Source organism: Falco biarmicus, chromosome 6, assembly GCF_023638135.1.
Source record: "Falco biarmicus isolate bFalBia1 chromosome 6, bFalBia1.pri, whole genome shotgun sequence".
NCBI lineage: Eukaryota > Metazoa > Chordata > Aves > Falconiformes > Falconidae > Falco > Falco biarmicus.
In genome coordinates this window covers 47,296,596-47,322,458 of record NC_079293.1, presented here as the reverse complement: position 1 = coordinate 47,322,458, position 25,863 = coordinate 47,296,596, and the positions used below count along the sequence as shown (strand labels likewise).

General features: G+C 40.6%; 1 protein-coding gene across 4 annotated transcripts in view; it reads left to right on the top strand.

Annotated features, from left to right (window-relative positions):
• The window catches only part of IPCEF1 (interaction protein for cytohesin exchange factors 1), an 85,429-nt gene that overhangs the window by 18,925 nt on the left and 40,641 nt on the right, over positions 1–25,863 (top strand). For 2 of the 4 annotated variants that reach the window (XM_056342692.1, XM_056342694.1), the window contains exons 2-3: positions 19,430–19,480; positions 25,417–25,453. In XM_056342692.1, the coding sequence (XP_056198667.1) occupies positions 19,457–19,480; positions 25,417–25,453 (61 nt within the window). In that variant the 5' untranslated portion in view covers positions 19,430–19,456. The other 2 variants (XM_056342693.1, XM_056342696.1) reach the window with 2 other exon arrangements.

Genomic DNA, 25,863 nt, shown 5'->3' with positions numbered 1-25,863 from the left:
CTGACTTGATCTGAGGGAAGAGAGAAATACAAAACTGAAGTGATGTGTATAAAATCCCATCGGTCTCTCAGCACTGGAGTGCTCAAGGGCTGGTGAGTGCTCTCAGTTTCAATTTCACTTCATTGGGTGAAAGAAGTTAAAATATAAAGGAAACCTCACCGAGGAAGCTGGAACATCTTTACTGCTTAGAAGGAGACCTTCATGGTAGTGGGAGTTGGTAGATTTCAGTCATAAACGTTGAGTGCCAGCAGCAACTGGTTTGCATGTAACAGATGAGTACAGCAAATATGAATCACAGTGGTTGATAGAGTCTCATCTCATCCCACTTGTGGTCTCCACAGCTGGTGGCAGAAGTCATGCAACCAATAGTGTTTGCTGGTAAGTGATATGTAATCTGCTTTCAGTGGCTTTCCCATACCTTTTGGTACGTTCACCAGTTACTTAGTTGGCTGAATAGACAAAGGAAGGCTCAGATGAAACCTTACTTTCCTATCTGGTGAGAAACAAACACTCATAGAGCGTTTTGGAACGAAGACACAGTGTCTAATAGGATTCCGTTGCAAAAATGCAATGAATATGTGAACTGGGTTACTCTTTTTCTGATTCCTGTGACAAATGCTGCTCGACTCAAGGAGAAAATACAGATGCTATGTCTTGAATTTTTAACCACATAGATGTGTTTTCCCCTGTATAATGTCCAGGTCCAGTGGATTTGAAATCTTCTGTAGGAACACAAGGGAAAAGTAGTTTAACCTGCCTGCTTTTCACCAAGCCTTACTTCTTTTATCTCTGTGAGCTGCCCTTATGTTTCTGGTACATGTGATTTTGGTTATTCTGCTTCCACTGTCCTTTGCTCCCTCACAGGGAGCTTGCCAGATAAATGGGAATTGGGAATTCCTAAATTTTTGTGGTGCCCCCCACCCCCTGCAACTTTTCTTGTGTCCTTGTAGGCATGGTGGCAAGCTGTCAGGGACTTGGAAGTCCCTTTAGAAATCTCTTTTCTGCATCCCCCACGTCCATGGATGGAAGCTTAGTGATTTCTACAGCCTGTGTTTGCACAAATTTATGCATATTTTTTTAACTCTCTGCATCACTCACCCTACTAAAATTTTTATTCCTGTGTTGCTCAGCATCTGCTTCAAAAGTTAGTGAAGCTCTCTTACTCTTTGCCACTGCTGTGGCCATAAGAAGCTAGTAAAACTCAGAGAATAATTTTCTTATGCTGTAAAATCTGCCATGTGTGTTTCAACCCAACACTCCAGGAAATCACCTCATTTATTGCTCTGTGCATACAGTGCGTTGCTATTTGCCTGCTTCACAGGGTAACATTTTCAATTCTGCACGCTCTGTTCACTGCTGCAGTGAGTTCTGAATACCGCGCTCAAAGCCGCTTCCTTTTGTCCATTTTATTACCTTTAATTGTTTGTTCCTTCCCTTTTTGTTTTATATAACTGAGAAAGAGTTCTCTTTTCCCTATATAAATCACAATTTTAAATATTTATGTTGCATCACTTATCAGTTATGCCATACTACAAAGCATTGTTTGTATTAAAATCCATCTTCCTACAAGAACTTCCCCCCCGCCCCCCTCCCCGGCAATTCTAGCTCATTCTTTTCACTCACTGCTATTTAGGCTTACAGAATTCTTTCTATTGTTTGTTGGTGATGGTTATTTTACATAATACTCCACACAAAACTGCTGTTGATTTAAACAAAAGCATTCTTAAATCCATTATATTATTCACCATTCCCTTCCTCATTTGTCTGAACATTTTGTTCCTTCTTTGACCACGGCTGAACATTAAGCAGAAGCTTCCTTTGAACATGTCACACCTCCTCTTTTAAGTCTGTTTGCAGAAGCAGAGCTATTAATCAGTTAAGTATTTTGCACTTCAAACGTTATTAATAGAAATTTAACAACAAAGGTGCATATATTTAGCTTTGCCTTACTGTGTATCTTCAAATGTTACACTGGAGAGAAGTCTTAACAGACGTCATCTTAGCTATGGGTTAGAAAAGTGGAAAAAAAAGTTGGTAAAAGGGGGGGAAGAAAGGCAACATAAAATAAATTTATTAGTATATCCTGAAGGATATACTGAGTGCTTCACAACACTGATGCAAAGCACCACATGCAATGTAAATACCAGTCATGGAAGTGTGATGCATTGAGTTATGTAGTAAATAGCTAAAAAGTGGGAAAGTTAAAAAAGAAAAAAAGTGTGCAGCCATAATGGAAATTTTCCTCAGTTTCATTGTTTGAGCATGTTCCAGTCTTGGTTGGAACTGGTTGAAGATGCGGCCTTTCTCTTCTGCCTAGAGTGTCACAAGCTCTAAGGTGGATGGACTTTGAATGTATTGTACTGGCATGTCCGCTCCCACAAAAGATTAATCTTTGTAGCAAAATATACTCTTCTGGGTGAACTGAGGTGCTTAAAACAATGTATGTTGTTCTGTGTGAACAAGGCTTTCAAGGTAATCCCTGTAGACTGACATGAGTCATCCGTTTTTTTGTGTTCTTATGCTTCTGTCAAGACTATTAGAAAGCCCTGTAATTATAACAACTGGCATTTGTGGCATCAAGGTCCAAATTAAATTTCTTCTGGGTGTCCTACAGATGGCACTGTAATTTCAGCATCATGAATAGTAAAGCATTCAGATCTCTGGATGTTTGTTTTACTTGCCTTTGCACCCTGGAATTTCCCAGCTGCAGTAGAGAGAGATCTGAGGAAGCACAGGAGAATCCCTATGCAGCCGCATCCCTCTGTCCTGCTTTGAAGAAACTGGTCTGTAATATTCCAGTGAGTCAAAAAGGAAAATTCACAGCAAATCATGCAATGATCGGCTTTATTTCTAGCAATGCCTACATTTTGAAGATGGATGAGGTTTATCAGAACGTATGCTCTGTCTTTTCTAGACTGTGATATGTGAATTAAGTAGAGTTGTGTAGAAAGCAATGAAAACTATTTAGATGTTTTTGCTGTAGTTAGGTCTTTATTCATTCTTGAAGTCCACATACCTGTGGCTGAAACTGTTGAATACACAAACCAGAAGAGTACCCAAAACTACAAGGTCCTGATTTTTATTTTATTTATTCTCCAAGCCTAATAACAATGTAACTTTCAGAAACATGTCTCATATTTTTAGTAGGGCTATTAATTTTGGCTTTCCGTTGCATCAGCTAGTTAAAAATAAAAATGGGAAATAAAGATAATTGCTTTTAGACTATTAGACCTGTGTGCTCTTCTGTCGACCTTGCTGTCAGCCCTGTCCCTGCCTGGATGGTGTTTCCTGGGACACACCTTGCAGGTGACCCAGAAAAAACAAACCAGTAGAGCTCCGTGCCCTATCCTTTTTGTCCTGAGGGCTCCCTGGCCTTGGTGTGGCTGGGCTCAGGCTGCTCTGAGCTCTCCTGTATCTCGGGGTGCAGGGTCTGGATGCTGTCGGGCCCTGGGAGACTGAGGCTGATGGGTGCTCTGCGGAACAGGTTAGCAACAGAGATTGCGCTGCAGCTTGGGTACTGTGATCTGTTATGAGACACCTGTAATATTCTTTTTCCTGTCTCCTGTAATGTACTCTGAGTCGCTTCTCAGAAGCATTTGATAGCACAATTTTTAAACCAGTTTCCATTACAAAAAAATTTAAAAATTAGTTATCTGGGAATATTTCTGATGTTTTAGTCCCATTCCCTACCCAATTTCCATCTATCTTGGTTCTAGTATTAATAGTTCTGGCAGGCATGGCTTTTAGCGCTCACTTTGATGCCTAGCTAGTGGTTTGCGTAGTCATGACTTGTAAAAGAGACAGCAGTTTCCTCTTGGGCAATTTTGGCATTGCAACAGATTTCTGTAAGAGTTTCCTTTCTGCTTTGTGAGGTGTGGGAGTTGACAAGTGTGGCTGTTCATCAGAATTCCTTGCTGGTAAGGCTGTGGTTTATTTCTTTCCTCTTAAATGACAAATCTTAGTTGTTTCTGTCTAATTATATCTATTTTTTTTCTCTTTTTAAAAAACAATATAGTTTTAGCTGATGAAAAACAACACTTATTTGGTACAATAAAGGAAGTTCATACTGACAAGTTATTGCCTTGTTTAAGGGTTGTGTAAAAGATCTTACGCTTCTCTTTTTATTTCTCCTGTTTTGGTTTAAAAATGCAAATGGTTTACTTAAAAATGCTGAAATCTTTAGAAATAATGGAGTTTGTTTCTGAAGTGAAGACAAGTGACAGCATGTACGTGAATGATTCCTGATTTGGACCCGTTTAATTCAGTTATGTTTTAAGATCCATCAAAGGACAGGGTGGCAGTCTAGTCATGACTGTTTCATGCAAAGCGGATATTTGTGAAGGCAAGTGTGTAATATGGAAATGGAAGCACTTCCTTTATTGATTTTAGGTTCCTAGAGAAAAATGTGCAAATCTAGTGTCATGTAAAGACTGTTTAAATTGCAATATGGGGGTAGACTATAATGTGCTGTGGTGACAGCACTGAGCAGATTGATTTCTGGTTTTAATATGAAAAGAATTCTAAAATACATTAATTTTAATGCTTTTTTTCATAGACATGAAATTGTGTGAGTAAAGACACAGCAAAAGTACTAGGTGAATGGGCCTACCCATACTGTCAACAAAAGGACAGCCAGAATTGAAACCTCCTGTCCTTTGCACTGAAACAGAAAACCCAGACCCCTTACTGCATCTCTGGACTTGAGTTTTTCTCAACAAAATGTGCCTCTGGTGGAAGCTGATAGTAACAAATTGTTTAATTGTTCACTTGCCTACTTGCTTCCAACAAGTCCTTTTCGGGGTTTAGGGTAATATCTCCCTTTACTGGGCCTAGCTGGATTTCCTGAAAGGTTTGTTACCCCTGCTTAGGAGTTGAGTTTCAGTTCAGCAGGATTTTTCTGTCTGCCAGTTATGCCAACATTTAATGGTTTGTGGTAATTCATAAAGAAGAGAGAAATTGTGTGGTAGCTTCTCAGGAAATGGCATTCCTGTACCCTCCCCTGTGGTGAAATTTTTACTTTTTAGAGGTGAAAAGTGCCTCCCTGGGAAGGAGAGACTGCCACCAGCTCTTGGTGTTGACTCCGGTGACACAGCTGCACACGCTTTGATCAGGTGGAAGTCCCGTGGCATGGCAAAGGCTGCGTGCCTCGGGTCAGGGGTGCTGGAGCTCTTAGCTTTCAAGTGCTGCCTTGCTTTGACTTCGCCCAGCGTGCTGCCTCACCACTGCCCCTGAGAGCCGTCTGCTCCTCAAAGTAGAGAGTGGGTCCTGGCACACTGCATTCCAACACCTGCTTTCCATTGGAGAGTCATGCTGGTTTTGTAGGTGGGAAAGATGAAAGGGCACATTAAAATGTATACTGTGCAAAAGCATGCTTCACAACAGCATCTGTACTAGAGTTAGGAAGAAAAAGGGTGACAGAAAGCTCTGCTTCACTCTATAAACAACAAAAGCCATTAATACCAGGCTGCTAATGTACACATGAACCTTTTTGTGCAAGCTGCTTGTCCCGTCCATACGGGGAAACTTGATCTCTTGCAGGCATGTCCAGTAGCCAGGAAGCAGCATTTGCATCTCACTTTTTTGAGTGTTTTTCCGTAAGTGGGTGCAGCCACCGGGTGCTGCATGCTCAGCATGGCGTGCTCTGCACCAGCATCTGCGCAATCCCTGCAAGGTGGCCAGGGAAGGCATTGAGCCAACATGGGCTGAAAAGCTTCCACAGTTAAGATGCTGTCTGTTTTGTCTTTGTTAATTCCAGATGTTTCCCATTGCCCCACACATCCATCCCTTCCATATTCCCAGATGTTCTAGCTAAACTAATAGTGGTTGTGGTTGTGAATAGGATGAGGACTGGTTTGGATAAAGACGCAGCAGTAGGACACTGTACAGACAACAGTACTGTGCACTTACTTGATTAAATGGTACAGGTGTGCAGCCTGCCATTGATCATCTTGCCATGTGGTGGTCCTAGCAGATTCTCAGTTGGTGTCGGATCCTGAGGCAGGAGCAGTAACCCAGGGAGAGAGAGAGCTGTGTCACTGAGTGACATGTTGAATAGTTTCACTATTTTGTGTGTGGAACTGACTTCGAGGGATCACTTCACCACTCACTAACACTCCTAGTACTATTTATGGGCCAATGTAGCTAGTACTGTTTATGGGCCTGGAGGAAATGTCCTGCCTGATGCATCACTTACTGCTAATGAAATCATGCTGAGTGTGGTTACACAATCATTAACAGGGAGATGGGCCTTGAGGTAATATTGTATGTGAAACTATACCTATTACCCCTTTCTGCATCTCAGTTTCCCTCTCAGCTGAAGCAGAGACCCATTTCTGTCTCTTAAGGATTTTTCTGAAAAGCAAAACATGCAGTTAAAGGATTAACTCATCAAAGTGCCTATGTGTATGCACTGTTTATGGCTTAGTGGCATACATTTCTAAAAATATTTTCCTTCTGCAGCCTCCTCTACCCTCTAATTGTTCACTTCTCTTTCCTACCATCAAGTTACAGGCTGGCTGCCCTCCAGTGTCTGATTCTTTTGCTTTTGCTATAGGAGCATCCCTGGCATAAGTCTGGTGAATAGGCTGAATTCTTCTGCCATGAAGAGTGTGTCTGTCCTCCTTTAGCTCTATCCCCTGCTTCTGGCTTAGCTGAGTCATGCTTTCTCTGTGCATACACTTTCAGTTGTCCCCATGGTCTTGCCTTTTTCCTTTCCAAACAGGTCTTGCATATTGTTTCCAAGGGGGGAAGGGGGAAACTAACACAATGACATGGCTTTGCCTCACTACTACTTCTTTAACTGCTTCTTCTCCTGCAGATATGGCTTCCTCATCTGGGTAGAGCTCATCTTCCTTTGACTCCTTTACTTTGCTTTTCCCCAGCAGCCCTCTACTCTATCTCCCTTTTCTCAGCCAGTACGTTTTTATTTTTTCTATTAAATACAACCAATTAACAAAAAACTCGCTTCTCTACCATCATTTTATCCTGGCACTTATCTTTGATTTTATCTGAACATTTCTTCTTAAAACCTTACCATCCATGATTCTGTCTGCCAATGGTTCACCTGTTTTCTGAGACACACCTAAAAATTGCCTTTTAGAAGGTCCTGGTATACCCCAAAATACTGTCTATGGTCTAATAAAAGATCCTATCCTCTGATCCATTTTTTTTCTCTCATGTTATTCCCAAGTAATTTTATTCACAATCATTAGCATGACATCTCCTTCTATAAAGGGTAGATCTACTCCTTTAATACAGCATTGTCTTTTTTTTTTTTTTTTTTTTGACCAAATGTAGAATTTAGTCTGTCTCTCTGGTATTTCATGGCTTAGTCTCTAGCTGGATCCAGCATGATTAACTTTTGCCTTTCCTAAATCATACTTGCTCATTACTGATAGTGACATTATGGTCTAAGTGCCTTCTTCAATTCTCTATGTCCTCATTTCCAAGCTGTGTTTAAATTTTGCACAGACTTTCAAATGTTTTCACTCTTCATACAGAGAAATAAACTGTCATCCAAGCTGTCATTTCTCTCATGTCACATTTACTGAAATCTCCTATTCTCTGGCCTTGACAAAAGTAATTTCACCACCTCATATCAATTCAGAAACTCACTGCAAGGATAGTTTTCTTGCTCTGCTTCTTCGTGGAATCTCCTAGCCTATTTATTTAAGCTTCTGGACAGCACCAAACACATGCTGAGCCTTAACTCTCATTTTGAACTCCCTGGGATCCCTCCCTCCTTCCCTGGGATCCCTCTCTTAGTTTTACAAACATTTGAAAGCATTATATCACATCATTTGCAAAGCCACTTGCTATGGCACTAACACAAACCTTGACAATGTCTGTCCTGAAGCATGCTGAGACCCAACATATGAACCTGATGTCTGTTGTCTCTGTTATTTTGGACTCCATCTGATTCCTGTCTACATCGTCCAGTTGTATTCTGTCTTAAACTGGAAGCTGCCAGGAGCAGAGTTACCTTCTCTTTTCTTCCATGTTCCTACAGTACCTGCCACATGGTCCATTATAATGGAAATAAACTTACTGCAATCTACACTGCCAATACTTCAGCAAAATTTCTTCAACTTCTTTGGGTTGTAATGCTGTAAATCATTTTATATAGTGCCCTGCTTTGTTACATTGTTTAGTTGCTTTGTTATTCTTGTTCCTTCTTCCAAGGTCTCAGGAGAACTCATCATGCTCTTACTCTTTGGTGCATCCTGGTCTTTAAGGTTCTTCCAGGAACAGCTTATGGGTACAAGCACCATCAAAGTACAGTACCAGATAAATCATATTTATTGTGCTTATTTTCTTTTAATCTAGAGAAAATACAACTTCTAGGTGATTCAGTTCAGCTTAGATCTGTTATAGCTAATATGTCTCAGCCGACACAGTAACTTGCTCATGCATCTGAAATTTCTGTAGCTCTGTAGTATAGTCTTTAAATGATTTGTGTGGATCTAATGAAGTGCAAGGAGATTGGAGATGATGTTAAATAGTCAAATTTTCTCAGAAAGCAACAGTTTGAAGATGTTTGTAGTAAGTAGGAAGCAGCACTTCCCACATTTTTTGTTGAACATCAGTTAAGAGCAAAATAGGGAATTGGGAGGGAAGGGGAGGCAGTGAGGAATGGGGAAACACAAATATTAGTAATAATTACTGCTATTTTAAAAATTTATTAACTAGCAATTTAATGCACTGGAGTAGAGGTTCTTAGGTATGATTTTTGCCTTGTGTCTCTGTCTGGAATCTTGTGGGTTGCACCCAAGTGCACTACCAGTACACTTAAAGCACTTTTCCTCCTGCTGAGATGAAGATTGAAGCTATACTCTAAAGTGCTGCATAGTACATGCCATTGCAGGGATAAGCAAGATCCCCTAGCATTTTTTTTGTCTTCAGCATGCATTGTCTGCACCTGACGTTTCCAGTAAAGATGCATTGCGGAGATACAGTCCTAGAAACAGGGTGAATCACAGCAACTTGTCCTCAGTCTTGGGTTCCTGCAACCACAGAAGAAACATCTTGCTCTTGTATTGGTTAATTGCTGAGCTGGAGGAACTGGGGAAAACCCTGCGATGTTAATGATTTCTGATGAGATATACTTTCAGGTGGTGTTTGTGTTCTAGCCTGTTTGCCTCCCGATGGAAACCTTTGGACAGCTTTAGAGACAGCTTTTGGGCCATTATATTGCTTTATAATATTATCACGATATTATATTTGTATCCTATATTGCTGCTTGCAGATGTGCAAGGACATTGGGTGCGCAGTTAAAGTTACTATCTTTTCTGCACTGCTGCTTCCTCTTCTTTCACTTTTACTGAAGCGACACAGTAGGAGCATATTGGTTGCACATGCAACACATTATGAAATGTGCTGAAAACTTGAGTGACATTCAGTTTGAACAGCTGTTCAACCTTCTGACCTGACTTACAAAGCCCTGTGGAGTTTCAGCCTTGGCCACCTTGAATTCAACATTTCAGCATTCTTTTATCCTAGTATTTGTGGTCAGCTCACTTTCTTTTGCTAAGAATTGGGGTTTAAACTATGGAGTGGCAGACATTTCAAAACCAACACAAACATTTTGAAAGTGAGTCCTCTGGATTAGTTTGATTTTCTTGTTTGGGGTAGCTTGGATATTTTTTCTTCCTCATTGATCTCAGCAAATCACAGATTGATAGTCAAAAGTCTGTCTGCTTCATGAGAAACGTGGTTTTTGTGCTAACCTTCTTCTGAATTTAGGTGCATTTTATATTATTGTTCAATTGTATGTAAGTTGTGAAATTGAAATTTAAGGACTGTAATAGAATTTTTGAAAAATAAATATTTTGAAATAAGGACATAATGAACTTTAAACATGATATTGTGGCTTGATTCCACTTAATGTTTTTGTCATCCTGTGTTGGGCTACGGGTTTCAGCAAAAGGGATGATTAATGGAAAGATGGAATTAATACTGTGAAAAACACAAATGAAAAAATGTATTTGCCTTAACAGTCATTCAGCTTTTAGACTTTATCTAATCGGTGTTTTTAGACAAAAACAATTCCCCCCCCCCCCCCCTTTTTTTTTCCCATGGTAAGAAAGCAAGACTTTTCCTTTAAAACTGTATATTTTTATTAAATCTTGTTATACTTTCTGTCTTAAAATCTCTAGGGAGAGAAATTCTTTTTTCTTTTAAATGAAACGGTGTTTTTTGTTTTTTGTGGGTTTTTGTTTTGTTTTGTTTTGTTTTTTTTTCCTGAGATTCTCTGGGGAAGAGAAATACAAAGAACTAATAGCTTGAAGATGAGAAATTTGTGGTCATGATTATTGTGTTAACTCACATTAGTTAATGGGATGTTATATTGGCATGTTAAAGTAATTTAAGTGTGATGCTTATCTTGTTCACATTTAGACTTTCTTCAAGATATTTCTTCATTACTGAAAAAATGAGGGTGGAATGGACAGTAACAGCTCTTGCCCAGAAAGATTAAGTTCTTACTGGTAGAGCAGGACTTTTGCATTCAGATATTCCCCTCAGAGCTCTGTGTGCTCACTGAGCTGTTTCTGGTCGTCTGAAAAGCACCATCACACATCATGAGGTAGTAATTTAGTTGTGTTCTGCCAGCGATATGCCTAGAGGAGTTATATCCAGTCTTTTCCACCATCTTCCAATCTTCTCGATCTTTTCATGGCTTTAACAAGACAGGTGTATTACAACCTTTTTCTTGACAATGCTTGCCAAACAGATGTGCTAGTTTATAATATCTGGTCAGAAGACATGAGAAGCTATCTAACTGACAACAGAAACAGGATGCGTTGTGGCACTTCCTTGAGTAAAGCCTGGGAGATCAGCTAGGAAGACAAATACACCATTCCTTCCCGTGTCAGGAAAAGTGTGTGTTGAAAGTTGTGTCATCAAGTGAGTTGATTTAAAGTGAGACAATTTAAATTATGAGTGCTTCAATTCCATATATTAGCTTCAAACCCTTTAACTGGTATGAATTATAACTCTGCTGCAATGGGAAATACCAAGCATGGGGTTGCTTTTCTCCAAGCATTTACTTCTCATTATTTGTCCTACGTTGGGGGGTTTGTTGCCAATATTTTTTGTTGCCAAAATAGCAGATGGCATGAGAGGGAAAACTGAAGTAACATTATTTAAAGAGAATCATAAAAGTAAGAGTAACTATTGAGGCTGCAATTAGTGAGCTATACATTGCCATTTAAATAGTTGATACTAATAATTTATAATTTTGTCTTTATTACTGTTTTTTATCACTGGGAAGTCTGAAAGTTATTTTTTCTATTTGCTTTTCTTATGTAGAACTTGAAAGATATTTGTGTAAGAATCAAGTTAACAAATGAAGGTACATTATATTGGAATATATCATAGAAATATAAAAGGACAAACAGCTGGGGGCTGATTCAGAAGAAAAACAGAGGAGAGAGAGTCTCTCCTTAGAAGAGAAAGGAGACAGACAGACTTAACTTTGTATGAAGTATCGGGAGAGTCAGAATATGGTGGAATTTAAGGGGAAAATGTTTTGTCATATACCACTTATGACATCAAAAAAAGCCAGATCTTTTAAGAAAACTTGGAAATTGTTTCTGTGAAAGGACAAGTTCAGTTTTTAGTTTTATGTAACTAGTTTCACCATATTACCTTCCCCATTAGAAAAATGATCACTGCTTTCCTTTCAGATTTTACTACAGTGAGGGTAAACCCACAGAAAAGGAGTAAGGTAAAATGTTCATTTATGTAAAATCAAGAAGCAAGTGTCTGATTTAGTCAGATCTGTATTTGTAGGAGTAGTAAATAGCCAACTTTAATGATTTATTTCTGCGTGCAGATGTTTTGGCAAAGGATGTAGTGTTTAAGAAGCAAGAATCATAGTAAATCCCCAATGCCTAGAGGCAGTGATGGCTGTAGAAAAGTATTGCAGCAATCTTTTGTAACCAGTAATAGTTTTTTCTGAGTTTTATTTCAGCTCTCAGGGCCAACCAGCTTGTTATGCTACCCATCTTGGACAAGACCCCCTTTTCACACTGGTGGGAGGCAATCTTTTAGCAGATATTTCTTGCTATGCTCTTGCTATGCTCTTTTTTGTGTGGTGAAACAGGCTTTCTTCTCTTGCTCATTGCAAACATACGTCAAAGTGAAGATGGCTGGTAGCAATTTGAACAGATAATGAGAATGAATGTGATTAAAAGAAAACCAGATCTAGTGCTGAAATAGCCTGGAAGCAGGGAAGCCACTGATGATTAAACTGGATTCCCAGGGCAAAGTGTTCCATGAGGAGGCACCTCCTCCTCATATCTTTGAGGTTTTATCATAGAGGTGATTTTTTGCCTCTCAGCAGTCCATATCTGGTCTGACTCAGATATACTGAGAACAGCACTGCGCTCCCAGCTTGCTGGCCTGCCTGTCCTGAACCCTGGAGAAACTCCATGTTATATACTAGCACGTGGACCTAGATGTTGAATTGAGCAATGGGTGCTGGTTAAATTTATCTGGAGAAGCTCTGATGTGAACAGTCCAGTTTTCTCTATTCTCTTGTTCCTGGGGAAATGCTTTTCACCCATGGGGAAAAGAAGACCACGTGCAAATCTCTATGGTTGACCAGACTACACTGTAGTGCAGGAGCAGTTCCACCTCCTGGTGCCACCTGCCAGGGCAGTCTTCCATTGCCATCCCTTGCCCCGCTAGGTTGCTCTGTTGCAGAGGTGACATCTGAGTACAGTTTATGTACTTTGTGTACTGTGAAGGGTGGAAGGAAGATAAACTCTTCAGTGCTCCCAATCTTTTAATGAAGAATCAAACAGGACTCTCAAGACTTCTGTTTCTTGTGAACTTTGTGAATATGGAGTTGAAGTCTTTGATGGAAGAAACAACAAGCCCCCTCCAGCTATTTCTTCCTTATTTCGTTCTCATAATCATCAGCATAACTATTTTGCTTTACTTTTTAAAACCTGTTCTCTTGACATTTCTTTGAAAGTGTGAACGCTGGCCCTTTGTATGATGCTGTCAATAAAATGACCATTGCCTGAGTGGAAAAAAGGAGGAGAGGATTCACATCTAAAATTCAGAGAGTGCAAACAGTAGCAATTTTTTGTGGCCTTTTGTACTCAAATGCAGGAGCCAAAAGTGTGCTCCTGTTATCCTGATGTACTACATTGCAGTTGTGGCAGTTGTAATGGAACTGAATTTCCTTGTTACATTGCTTGTCAGGGTGGCAGCTTGGGAAATATTGCTCAGGTAACTGTTCTTTTTGGACATAGCAGAAAACTCCATCCACAGTGCTCTGGAGAGCAGCTGTAAACACAGGAAGGACTGGTAAACTTCTTTTCTAGTTGTGGTTTTGCTGACTTAAATCAAATTATCACTGCCCACAAGATGCCTCTGGCAATGTGTAGGTGGGGGCTGAGACCCACTGTGCATTCCGGCAGCACCAAGGGGGCTGCAGGGAGGCCATTCTCTGCCCAGGGGACTCCAGCCTCTGTGATGGGTTTTCATCCTGATGGCCACTGGAGGGGAAATGGTATAAATTCTCCAAAAGGAAAAAGACACTGTGTTGTGCTGGGCAAAGGGCCTTGAAGTCAGTTTGGTCTTGAAATGGTGCAGCACAGAGCTGGAAGCAGGGATGCGCCAGGCAGTCTCCCCATGGCAGCTTTATCTGCCAGAATTTTTTTATTGGCTTTTCTAGGAGATCTGGTTCATTTTGATGACCGTAACTTTTCTCTTTATTTTTTTTTTCCTCTGAACCTCATCCTCCAAGTTCACAACATGTTTTGTAGCAGCTTATTCCTGTGATAATTTTTTTTACGATTTTTACCTTCCACTGAATGCATAAAACCTTCTGCAATGTCTTGACACCAAATGTTTGTCAGAACTGCCTTCCAGTGAGGATGTCTCAGGTTCCTGTCACTACAATAACCCGTGTTTATGATTAGTGCAGCATTTCTGTGCCTTTGTGCTGGGGGCAAACATCCCTTTCATTCTCTCTTTAGATGCTGAACCTTGCAGTGTTCCCTCAAGACTGTTTGCTGAATGGCTGGTCTGAAAAAACAGGAGGGAATAATGTTCCCTCTCCCCTCATCGGTACCTTTTTGCAAGGAACTTGTTTCAAGAGAAACCCCTTAATTGTTGTCTCAGGAGGGGCTACAGGCTTTGGGCTTTTTTTCCTGCTTCTCCTCTGTGTTTCATCTTCTGGGCTAGCAAGAACTTGCATGTCTTTGGAAAAGAGTAGAACACCAGGGAAAATCTTCTTTAGACCTAGAGTGTTTCCTTACACCTTAACTGTACTAATACTTCATCCATTTCTGCAGCCAGCTTAACTTTGCCTGCTTTTATTGCCTGTCACAGCAAAAAAGCCAGTTAGGAGGCAGTAATGATTACAGCATTGCACTTAATGTTTCTGCAAACTCTTCCTTGGCCTTCAAATATAAGAGCAGTAGGAATCAGCTCAACACTATAAACAGGAGTTTGCATGCAAACTCACATTTGGGGCAGACACACTTCACTAAGCATGCCATTTTGATATCTTGTTTTTGTCTGTGTGGCCACGGAGGCAGCTGGAGCATCTCTCCTCTGTTGAATCTCTTCTTTCCAGCCCCTCTCCTCCTGAAGGCATTGAGCGTGGGCTCCTGCAACTGCTTGCTCAGAGCTGTCAAGACCTGTAACCTGCTGCTCTTGGGCTTCCTGGCTGGAGTGACAGGACCTGGCCACCATCCAAGCAGGGCAATGTTTCCAGATCTTTTCTGTCTCTGACACAGGAGCAGTAAACTTTGTTCCAGTTTTTCCTGGCTCTCTCCTAAACAGAGTCAGAAGTTGAATTTTTGAATTGCTTGCAGGTGAGGGGACTGAATAATTTCAAATGCATTTGAAAATAAGGCTATAACCAACATTATTATAAAGTGTCAAATGCAGTTTCTTGCTGCTAAGCCTGTGATAAGAACCCTTTTGGCTTTTCAAGGGGTAATTTTTGTTTAACAAGCTTAAATTTATCCATTGTGGCCAAAGCTGTACATATAGTCTGGCAATTATGACTTATGATTATACTTATTGTTTCTGATGCTAATGGTGAATCAGTAGTTTCATCTGCAATTTGAAATACGAAGTCATGGGGACTGAGGTGGGTGGGGTGCAACATAAATGGTGTGGGATGGGCCATGAACTTTCATAAAAAGTGCCTTAATGTTGGTTTGTCGTTGCCACATTGCAAAACATGAGCTTAATATCCAACTTTCCTGGTAAGTCAGTAAATGAGAGAAAATCTACAGATCAAAAAATTCCTTGTAAAGTAAGGTAGTCAATTTAGATAGCTAATTAAGCAGTTAAGTAACTGGCTAGATCTGATTAACTAGTAGTTAATGGTAAAGTTCTGTCAGATTAAGTTGATGTCTAGTAACCCGAAGGACAACTATGGGTTTACGATCACAGTAATTACTTTTCCCCCTGCATTGTTGCAAGAACCCCAGTTAGAGGTAATGTGATAATTTAGGTTTATTATGTAAGGCTGTCTCCTTGCCACAAGACAGTGCTTCAAGCCCTTCTGTAATACAGGGCAATGCTGTTCCTAATGCCTGTTAAGTGAGATATGTGGTTAAGTAATCATAGATATTTTTTTTAACGGAAATTTTTGTAGCACTATCACTAGTTTCATATTGCCTGTCAATTCATTGTCCATTGAAGTGCAGATTGTTGCATGCAGCCAAACAAACAGAAAGCAAACAGAGAGGTTAAAGCTGGTGACCAGTGTGAGAAATATAAACAGAAGGAAGGCAAAGAGCATATTTTCCAGGTTGTCTTATAACCCTGACTTGGTACTTGGTAAAGCAGATTATTTTTGTTGGTTTTTTGTTTGTTTGTTTTAAGTAGTCTGCCATCTTTTTTTTTTGTTTGGTTTTTTTTTGGAGTAATCTGCCATCTGAACAGGAACTGAGAGCTATGCATATTTTGGGTGCTTCTGCAACACAAATCATTTGAGTCATGTTGCATATCTCAAATATTTTGTTCAGAAGCAGGAAGGCATATGCCCGCTCTGGATGTCATCTGAGGGATGCCTGGAAGGCACGTCTGGCAGGTTCATGTCAGCATCATTGCATATTGACATACTCAGCGCAGTTTGTAACTGGTTAGAGACAGCATGAGGCCCTGTCGATTTTGACTTCCACAAGAGTAACATTACTAATTAATTAAGATTGTTTTTTACAGTTAGAATCAATGGAACATCAGTGGTTTTCTTCCTTTTTTCCATCCTTTGATCTTTAACAGAAATATTTCCATTTATTTCAAAAGAGTTGATGTAGTCAGATGGAAATGATTGCAAGGTTCTTCTAATAAGTCACTTGCTGTGTTTCCACATTTATTGCATCAGCTATTACTCATGTACCTACTTGTTTATTACTCTTCTTGAAAGAGCAGGAGTGAAGTGGGACTACTACAGCTGTGCAAACTGATATTTACAATTCAGTTGTTGAATCAAAATTAAAAAAAAAAACCCACAACCAAACACTCAAAAACTTGAATTTGAAGTCTTTTAGCTGAAACCACTTTTGACATACTGTATGCAATTCAGACTGAAATTAAATGAGCCGTTTCGAGCACCTCTAAGAAAAGCTAAAGAAATGTAGTTATGGTTTACCCATGATAATGTAAATCCATCCCCTTTGCTTTTATCTAGGAGATCCATTCTGCTTTATCCTCCAGGAAGTAAGAGATTCCAGTTTGTTTTCTTCTTTATAAAGCCATTTGAAGTGGGAGAGGTTTCACTGTGCCTTGGGTTTTTTTTCTGTCTTCGGTTTGTTCCACTTTGCAATTTTAGTGGATTGAACATCCATGGCAGCAGATTGCAATCCTGGTGCACATTTTCCGTGTGGGTGCCTTAATCTGTAGGCTGGAGGGTTTCCCTCTCTTTCTGTTCTTATCTCATTGCAAATGGAGAGGCTTAGGAGGAAGAGCAGAGTCCCACACCCTCACCTTGATGCTTAGGGGGTGTCACCTCCTTCAAATTCAAGGTCCACCTAAGTCAGGTCAAGGATACACACACAGGTGTCTCCAATCTGCCCTGAGTCCTATGAAATGAGGTGTTCTGGGCCAAGTCATCTCCTGCTGCAGTGGTTCCAGTCAGGAATCTAGGCACCTTCCCGGTGCTGTGAACTTATGTTGTCTCCTGCTGACCCCTCGCAGGCTTGCCCAGCTCCCCAGCTCAGGTGTAGCTTTTGTGGGTGTAGAAGCTCTTCTGCCAGCAAAACCACCAGCCCTGGGCTGCCATGGTGTGACCACCTACCATCACACAGAGGGCATGTGAGGGGCACAGCTCAGCAGGGGATGCAAACTGCAGCCTGTGGGAGGGGAATACTGGGGGGTAGGGGGTTATGGTTTCCAGAGACGGCCCTTATGGATTCATGCTAGACCAGTAAGGTGGGTATAGACTAGCTCTACTTGAGTGGTCATATTTATCCAGCTCCTTCTCCTAATTCACCTGTCTGTTTAGAAAGGATAGATGGTTTTCATACAGAGCACCTGCAGAAAATTGAAAGGAAACACTTATTTTATCATAGTGCAGAGATAAACAGGTTATGCCCTTCCGAAATATTGGTTTTGCAACAGTTCAGTACACTTGAGCAGACATAAAAGTCCTAATGTTATTTTACAGTGTAACTAATCTCACTCAAGTTGGGTTTACTTAAGAGAAATAAACTCAGGTTATGTGTATGAGAATTATTTCTGCAGTGAATGTGTGATTTATTTATTTTTAAAATATCTTCCTTTACACAAGGAATAATAACTTATGCTCTTAGCTAGAATGAGAGAGAAGTTAATGCTGCTTTTAAAAATTGGATGCTGGCTCAAAGATTGCTTATCCAGTTTCTGGAAACTAAAGCAAAGTTTGAGTTAAAATCACTGACAACATTCTGCTGAAATCCATTTCAACACAAAGCACGCAGGTGGAAGCATTTCCTTGCCAATTAACGAACACTTCTCCTCTTGCTTCCGTACCATGGCTAATTCAAATTTGTGCAGTTCATATAATTGCACCCCACCCTCCCTAAATCCACAGCACACATAAAATGAAGAAATGACAGGAAAAAAGTACCCATCACAATAATTACTATAATTTAGTTTGTTATTCCCTTGCTTTCTGGCTCGGTATTTGAGTCTTGATATTAATTTGCTTGTATAACTAAAGGTGTTTCCTCTACTTGTTGATACTAGCTATGATTTCTAAACATCCTTGAATCTATCTGCTATAACATCTCTCCTCATCATAATATGTCTTCAATTTGAGCCACTTCTTTCTAGAAAGCACTTCTTTCTATTTTTGGACAGAAACAGTTGGGAGCCAGAAAAATATGTATTTGTTTGTCTTTCTATTTTTGGTTTGAAATTGCTGGAAGCCAGTAGGTGGGTTTTTATTTTGTTTTAAGTTTTTATTTTAAACTAAAACAAATATTATGTATGAGGAATGGCACATATCTTAAATTACTGGTTCTAGTAACAGGAAAAAGTTCTCGTTAGAAATTCCTCTGAAGTGTGGCTCTATTTCTGGAAATCCTTTCTTGTTCACTTCAACAGTCTTGTATCCTCTGCTGTTTCACTCAATGATTCTGTCATATGCAGAGGGCTGAGTTTTGTAGGAACCTTACTGGCACTAAAAAGTTGGTATGTTTTCCTTCATCTTGTATGCTGCACCGTTTCTTTCATCATCTGTCCATTCCACCAGTCAAAGAAAAATCATGCAGGGAGTTGACTATCAGTTGTATATACCAAATGAAATCACCTGAACTGTCACCTAGATGGAAAACTACTAACTTTGTGTTTTTTCGGAAAATACATCCTAGCATCTACCGTTGGACTGCACAGATTTTGCTCTTGAGAACAGAAAATTGCAATTTGATATAAAATGGGTAATTCACTATGAGATCTCATCCCACTTAGGAGAGCCAGCAGGTTACCTAATTAGAATTCCCAAAAAACACTTGGAATTACTCAGCCAAAATGGAAATAAAAATCTTACAGATTTTTTTCAAAGTAAAAAACTAAATGGAAAAAAATTCCAACTCCCAACCTGTCCCGTTTTACTGATTTATTCTCTATGCATTTCCATAAAAAAACCACCCAAACCAACAAACTAAACCAAACCAACACCCCCCCTGCCCCCGTGAAAAACTAACCCCAAAACACAACTAAACAAAAAGCACCCCCCCTAAAACTTTGATAGCTTTGAGTTAGTGTTCCTTATTATTGGTTGACTTCTAAATCAGTAAAATCAGTTCACATAGCATAGCATTCTCTTTTGAAAAGGTCTTTTTCTTTGAGGGCTGAGTGGTGTGGGGAGGGTAAAGCTGGCAGGTCAAAGTGTATTAACACAGCTTTTTACTGGCAAGTCTTACATTATATGAAAATATAATACAGAAGTAATGGAAACTTTCTCTTTTTACAGTGTTCCCACTAAGCTTTGAAACCATTCATGGAAGCTGATGGCAACGCTCTTGTAAGTATAATTAAAGTTTTACCAGGCCTACTGATCAGCTGAAGAGGCTGTATGTGCAGGTTGTGTCCTTGTAACCATAGAAGACTGTGGACAACATCAGTATCCAAGCTTATGGGCCAGATCAAGTGTTGAAACTGCCACAGACTGCCCCAGTTTTGCTCTAAGGATGAAATGAAGTCTATTGTATGGGCCTGATGCCAGGGTGCCCTCACTTCCAAGTCCTACTCCTCAATGGATGAGAAAGCAGTAACTTAGTATACATGTGCTTAGTAAAGGAAAGCACAACTCTGTTGAAGATGTACTGTGGATCACAGCTGCCTTTGGTACCTTAGACTCATGCATTGTGACTCGAACTTCATGAGATAAGAAATCTGGTCTTCAGTATTAGCCCAATGCCCTTGCTTTTACTTATAAAACAATTCCCCACCCCACCCCTATCCCCTGAAACAGCCCCATATACCTATGTCACCCCATTTTTTTTCTCCTGGGGAGCTTGCAGGCTGCAAGCTCCTCAGCATCTAGGCAGAACCATCCCTTGGGGCAATCCCTGACTGTTCCTGGCAGCTCCCTAGAGGGATGCTGCCCAGCTGAGTTTGGTTCCCAGAGATGATTGCTCAAGGCAATTTGGAAGGGAGACTGAACATGTAGCCCCTATGCTATATATTTGCAAATCCTTGCCATTAGGCAAGGTAAGGAGAGCCACAAGGGTGTGGGCCCAAGGAAGATCCAGCAGCTTCTAATGATTATGATCAGCTGCCCCTGACCCAGGGTGCCTGGAGTTTCTGATGCGTCTCCCTCTGATTAGGGAAGGTCAAGCACCCATTAACTGGTACTCAGGAGGGACTTAGCTAAGACCTAGGCCCACAGCACAGCCAACCACCCAGAAGTTTGTGCAGCAGGGTGTGAAGAACAAGCAAAGTAAGGGGGCCTCAGCTGAAATTGTGCTGCTGTAAGTGTTCAGCATGATGGTAACAGGGCAGTTTCCCCAACAGATGTGGGAAGCAGCTTTTTTTTTGCTAGGGCAGAGGCTTCCACACTGATTCAGTTTCAGATGGCGGACGCAGTCCTCCAAGTCTCATACTGAAGGAAGTGCCTGGGACCTCTCTCTGAGGCCAGGAGACATGACCCTCTGCCCTGCAGGAGGTGTGCCATCTTGGAGGAGCTGTTCTGGCAAGCGGAGGAGATAAAGGAGGAAGTGAGCAGGCTGTGCAGCATCAGAGAAAATCGAAGTGAGATAAATAGGGTCTTCTCTGAGGGCCTCGGTCCCCACCTGCAATGGAGAAACAAGCAGTGTCTAACCCCACTATCAAAGTAAGCAAAACCTGTGGAGAAGAGGGATGGAAGGTGATGACTGCTAGTACCAAGATAAAGGCTCTTACCTCACCTAAGAACTTGCAACTGCGAAGCAGGTTGAGGTTGACTGCCCTCAAAATTGAAAAGGAGCCAGATGGACCTATTAGTGAAGGACCTGGTTCACCTAACTATAAACCATGCAAGGCTACTAGGAAAAAATGGTGAGTCGTTGCAATGGCTGACTCCCTGCTGTGGGGGACAGAGGCACCTATCTGTAGGCCTGACCAGCCATATAGAGAGGTTTGCTGCCTGGCAAGGGCCAGGATCCGGGATGTTGAGAGTGACTGTCAAAGCTTGTCCAGCCCTCTGACTTCTACCTCCACTGTTATTTCATGTGAGCACAAACGATAGCGCCAGGGGTAATTGTCAGTATGTGTTGGGAACTGCCTAGCTGGAAAACAGCATTGCAGAAAAGGGGCCTAGGAGTTTTGGTGGACATCAAGTTGAACATGAGCTAGCAGTGTGTCCTGGTGGCCAAGAAGGCCACTGGTATCCTGGGGTGTATTAGGAGGAGCACGGCCAGAAGGTCAAGGGAGGTTGTCCTCCCCCTCTACTCTGCCCTGGTGAGGCCACATCTGGAGCGCTGTGTCCAGTTCTGGGCTCCCCAGTGGAAGAGAGACAGGGAACTATTGGAGATGGACCAGCAGAGGGCTATGAAGATGATGAGGGGACCAGAGCATCTCCCTTGTGAGGAAAGGCTGAGAGAACTGGGCCTGTTTAGCCTGGAGAGGAGAAGACTGAGAGGGGATCTTATCGATGCGTACTAATACCTTCAGGGTGAGGCCAGGCCCTGTTCAGTGGTGCCAGTGACAGGACAAGGGGCAACGGTCACAAACTGCAACACAGGCAGCTCCATCTGAATATGAGGGAAAACTTCTCTGCTTTGAGGGTGACAGAGCAGTGAAACAGGCTGCCCAGAGAGTCTGTGGAGTCTCCTTCTCTGGAGACTTTCAAAACCTGCCTGGATGCAACTCTGCAACCTGCTGTAGGTGAACCTGCTTTAGCACGGGGTTAGACTACATGATCTCCAGAGGTGCCTTCCAACCATGACTATTCTGTGACCTCCAGAAGTCCCTTCCAATCTTAATCATACTGTGATTCTGTAAAAAAAAAAAAGGATTTCTAAACTGACAGAAGTCTCTCATTGAAGCTGTCATTTTGGTGGAGCCTGTCTGGTGTGGAAGTGGCTGTGGACAATGCTCGGTTGTACAGCTCCCCTTGCAACTGGCTCATGGGGGTATTTGCCAAATGTAGCAGTAATGGATAGAAATCTTGAAGCCTGTATTGTCCTGCAGGATCACCATCCCATCCTGTTCAGCCCTCAGTGAACCAAAACCTACCAAAAAAGATTAAAACCTACACTGTATTTTCAGCCTTTCACAGAAAGGATGGCCCTCCTAAAGGTGCAAGTAACTGTAATGTTTTGCATTATTTTTGAGCTTTCTGAGGATATTGCTCTCAGTTTTTCCCTGGTAATAATGACAGCTAGAAAACAGATCTGATTTTTTTGTTTGTTGGTTTTTTTTTTTTCAGTTGAACCTGTGACAAATGAAATAAATCATTTGCCATCAGGCAATTAAGCTTTGCAGGGAAACATCCAATATTGTCAGAAGCACAGTAAAATCATGACATTTGGTTCAGTTTCAGCTTGTTCTGGTGACTATGCTTGGTAGTTACAGTACATTTACATCTAAACTGTTGCTACACCCCTGGTCAGTAATGTTGGTTTTTGCTTTAATAACTCTGCCTTTCAGTTTCCTCTTTGTTCTGCACTGGTGTTAGCGTCTCTCAGGAGTGAAACTTAAAAGTATCGCTTAATCAGTGTTCACCCAGGTTCACTGAAATGAAAGATGTTGGCTCTCATAAGCCCGTTTTCAGAGGAGGAGACTTGACTTCTTGAGCAAAGATTTGCCACTGGAGACTTGCTAATGTGTTCTGTTCTCATGGAAAACTGAATTAAAATCCTGCTGGTCAGGCATTTTGGAATTTCGTGATAGATTCATTTAAATACAGTTTTTCTCCCATTTTAAAATGGAAACAGTTTTACTGAAAACTGTTTATTTCATAAAGTATCTGTCTGAATCTAACAACTGGTGCTTTGGAGAAAGAGGCTGCTTTTGTTCATAAATCAAAAAATTTGGGAAAGCAATTTTGTGAATAACACTGGATTTCATTGCTGCAGTCTGGGATTAGAAGTTTCTCTTGTGCAGAGCAAAATAGATTTTTTTTTTAATAAGATGATACTGGGCTTCTGAACAGCACTAAAAAACATTTTAAAGTTGCTGAATTCCAGATTTGGGTTTAATTTGTTGAAAATTTACTTCAGCTTTCAGGAATACTGGGAAAGACAACCAGAAATAGATCTTAATTCACAAAATGACACTCAGCAATGATTTCATTACAGATTTTTCACTGATTTTATCCAGGCAAACTAAATGCAGTGCTGGCTGGGGAAACTGCCCTTCCTTTCTCCATCAATTACCCAACTTTTGCCACAAAATACGAAGAGATGAGGATTCATCATCCCTGTCAACTTGGGACAGGATACCATCATTGCTGCTGAATTAATAAATACACACTTGTAAATTCTTTTTGCTACCCCAATATCTTATTAGGTAATCAGTTTTTAACTCAGTCTGTATATAAAGTGGGCCCTAAAGATGGTATGTAATATGTACATTAACCCTTTCTTGGCAGATGAGCCACAGACCATGTTGTTGTACTTTAGGTCATCAATAAGGTTAGTGGAAAGATCTACTTCCTCAGTTGTTTAGAGAGCCACATCCTGTCTCAGTATTGCTTTTGTACAACTTTATGTTGCTTAAAGGTGAAACGACCCTACCATAGTATCATAGCAAAGATGTGATGTTGACCCACTATATAATTTTTATGCAAGGAGAGCTGATTCATATTTGTTTTTCTCATTATTGTTTTGGGTAGCTCTAAAGGAAAATAATTAATGTGACTGTGTGACCCATTGATTCACCGAGGCCATATATTATTTCCATGTGTCATTAATAGGGCATTACCTTCTTTGGAACAAAGACACAAGGGGTGGCCTGTACAGGATGGGAAAATAGTGAAGCCTCGCTGATGTGTTTTCTTATTGCTTTTCTTTGTCTGTTGTCATGGAGAATACTCTGAGAGAGATAGTGGTAGAATTAAAAAAAAAAAAAAAAAAAAAAAGAAAAAAGAATACATGATGATTAAGCAGGAGTATGGGATTATTCATTCCTGGTAAAGCCTCCCACACGTGTGTTGTTCAGGTCATCTCAAATAGGCATCAGATAAGCACACGACTGTCATACACGGTTCTGTAGTCTGTGATACATGATGCAAAGATCATTGGTTACAGAAAGTTCTAGCTCTTGCAAATACTGGTGGTAGTGGTCTCTACTGTTTCCAGATGATATAGCTTTACTCACCTATAATTCCCCTGTGAAAAGAGCCATCAAATCCTTCAAGAATATTATGAAATGGGTGGTTGTTTTCCTGAAAAGCCAGCTGGCTAGGCAGAGGGGTTGCATTAGGGATGTTCATAGCGTAGCTCTGCAGCGGATCAGGTAGCTACTGGCTTTGCATAGCAACATTGTGGCCAGCATAATAAATCATACATCACCTTATCCAGCATTTGTCATTTGGAAGCTTCAAAACCTTCCTAAAAATAGAAAAAAGGTGAATGTTTTTGTTCCCATGCTAGAGGTGGAAAGGTTGAGGCAAAGAGGAGTCAAGTGCTTTGTCCACAATCATATGACCAAACCAGCCTGACTGCGGAGAATTTACTTCAAAAGCCAGACCTTACATTTCTAATGATGTCTTTTTTGGTCCATAGTTTTCTGGTTTAGTTTCATTTTCTATGTGTTTGTGTGGGATGAAACATATAGACTGCAAAGGAGTAAATATAATTCATTTGTGTTATTTTTGCAGTGATTAAAACTTTCATATATGGAATGGCAAACTTATAGCATGTTTATGTTTTATGGTTTGGATAATCTGTCAGGTTCACGTGAATTTATTTTTTTTTTTAATTTTGTAAAAGAAATGTTATGAAACTCTTACAGGGGGAAATACATTCTGTGCACTAAATAAAAAACCAGGAGTGGAAAATCCAATTTTTTTCTTTTTTGGATTTCTTAGAATGAGCTAAACATCAAGCAGACACCTGGCATGTATTTTAAATCTCCCCATATTTATAAATCCCTCTTGTGGATCATAATAAAGCATTAAAATGCTGGACTCCTAACTTCTATTTTTTTAACTTCTAAACACAGAATACAATTCAGGCAAACATAGCAAAGTCGAAGCTGCCCGTGGGTGTGAAACAGGAAGCACTAGTAGATAGACACATGTATAATAGTTACGCTTGCTCTTGCTCAACTAGATATACATCAATTTTAATTAACACGTTTTATGCTTCAGCTGCTAACATCCCTTCAGCAGTGAGTGGGTTATGTGTTTCCATCCTGCATATACCACCAGCATCACCACCACGTCCTTCTCTAGCTTCCCCCTCCCCTTTCTACACAAATGTTGCAACACAATCTGAAATTTCCTCTTTTCTTTCCTTCCTGCATTTCTTACAGGTTCCCTTGCGTCAGAAGGCAAAAAAGAAAAGTCAAGGTAATGAGAGATTGTTTTTTCTTTTCTATCCTGGGTTCCTCTTTTGTTATTTTCTTAGTATGTCTTATCCTTGGGAGAGTGAGGATTTTATACTGCTACTCAGCTGGTAGAAGGCTGCTTTTTAACTCCACTGATTCTTGCACCGATTCTGAGAAAAATGACAACAGGCTGTTCCTTTGGACTAAATCCTTGCGGTATGTTAGTTGAAACAAAGCTGGAAATCAGTAAGGTAGATTCAGCTGCCTGCACTTACACACACACACACACTAGCGGTTTTCATGTACTTGGCATAATAGTTTTCTCTAGCTGACTTAAATAGATGTATTCTTTTCAGTGCAGCTGTGAGAAGGGAAATATATGCATGCTTCTTTTAAAAAGATCAAAGGATATGTTTTTAATTTACAAAATCT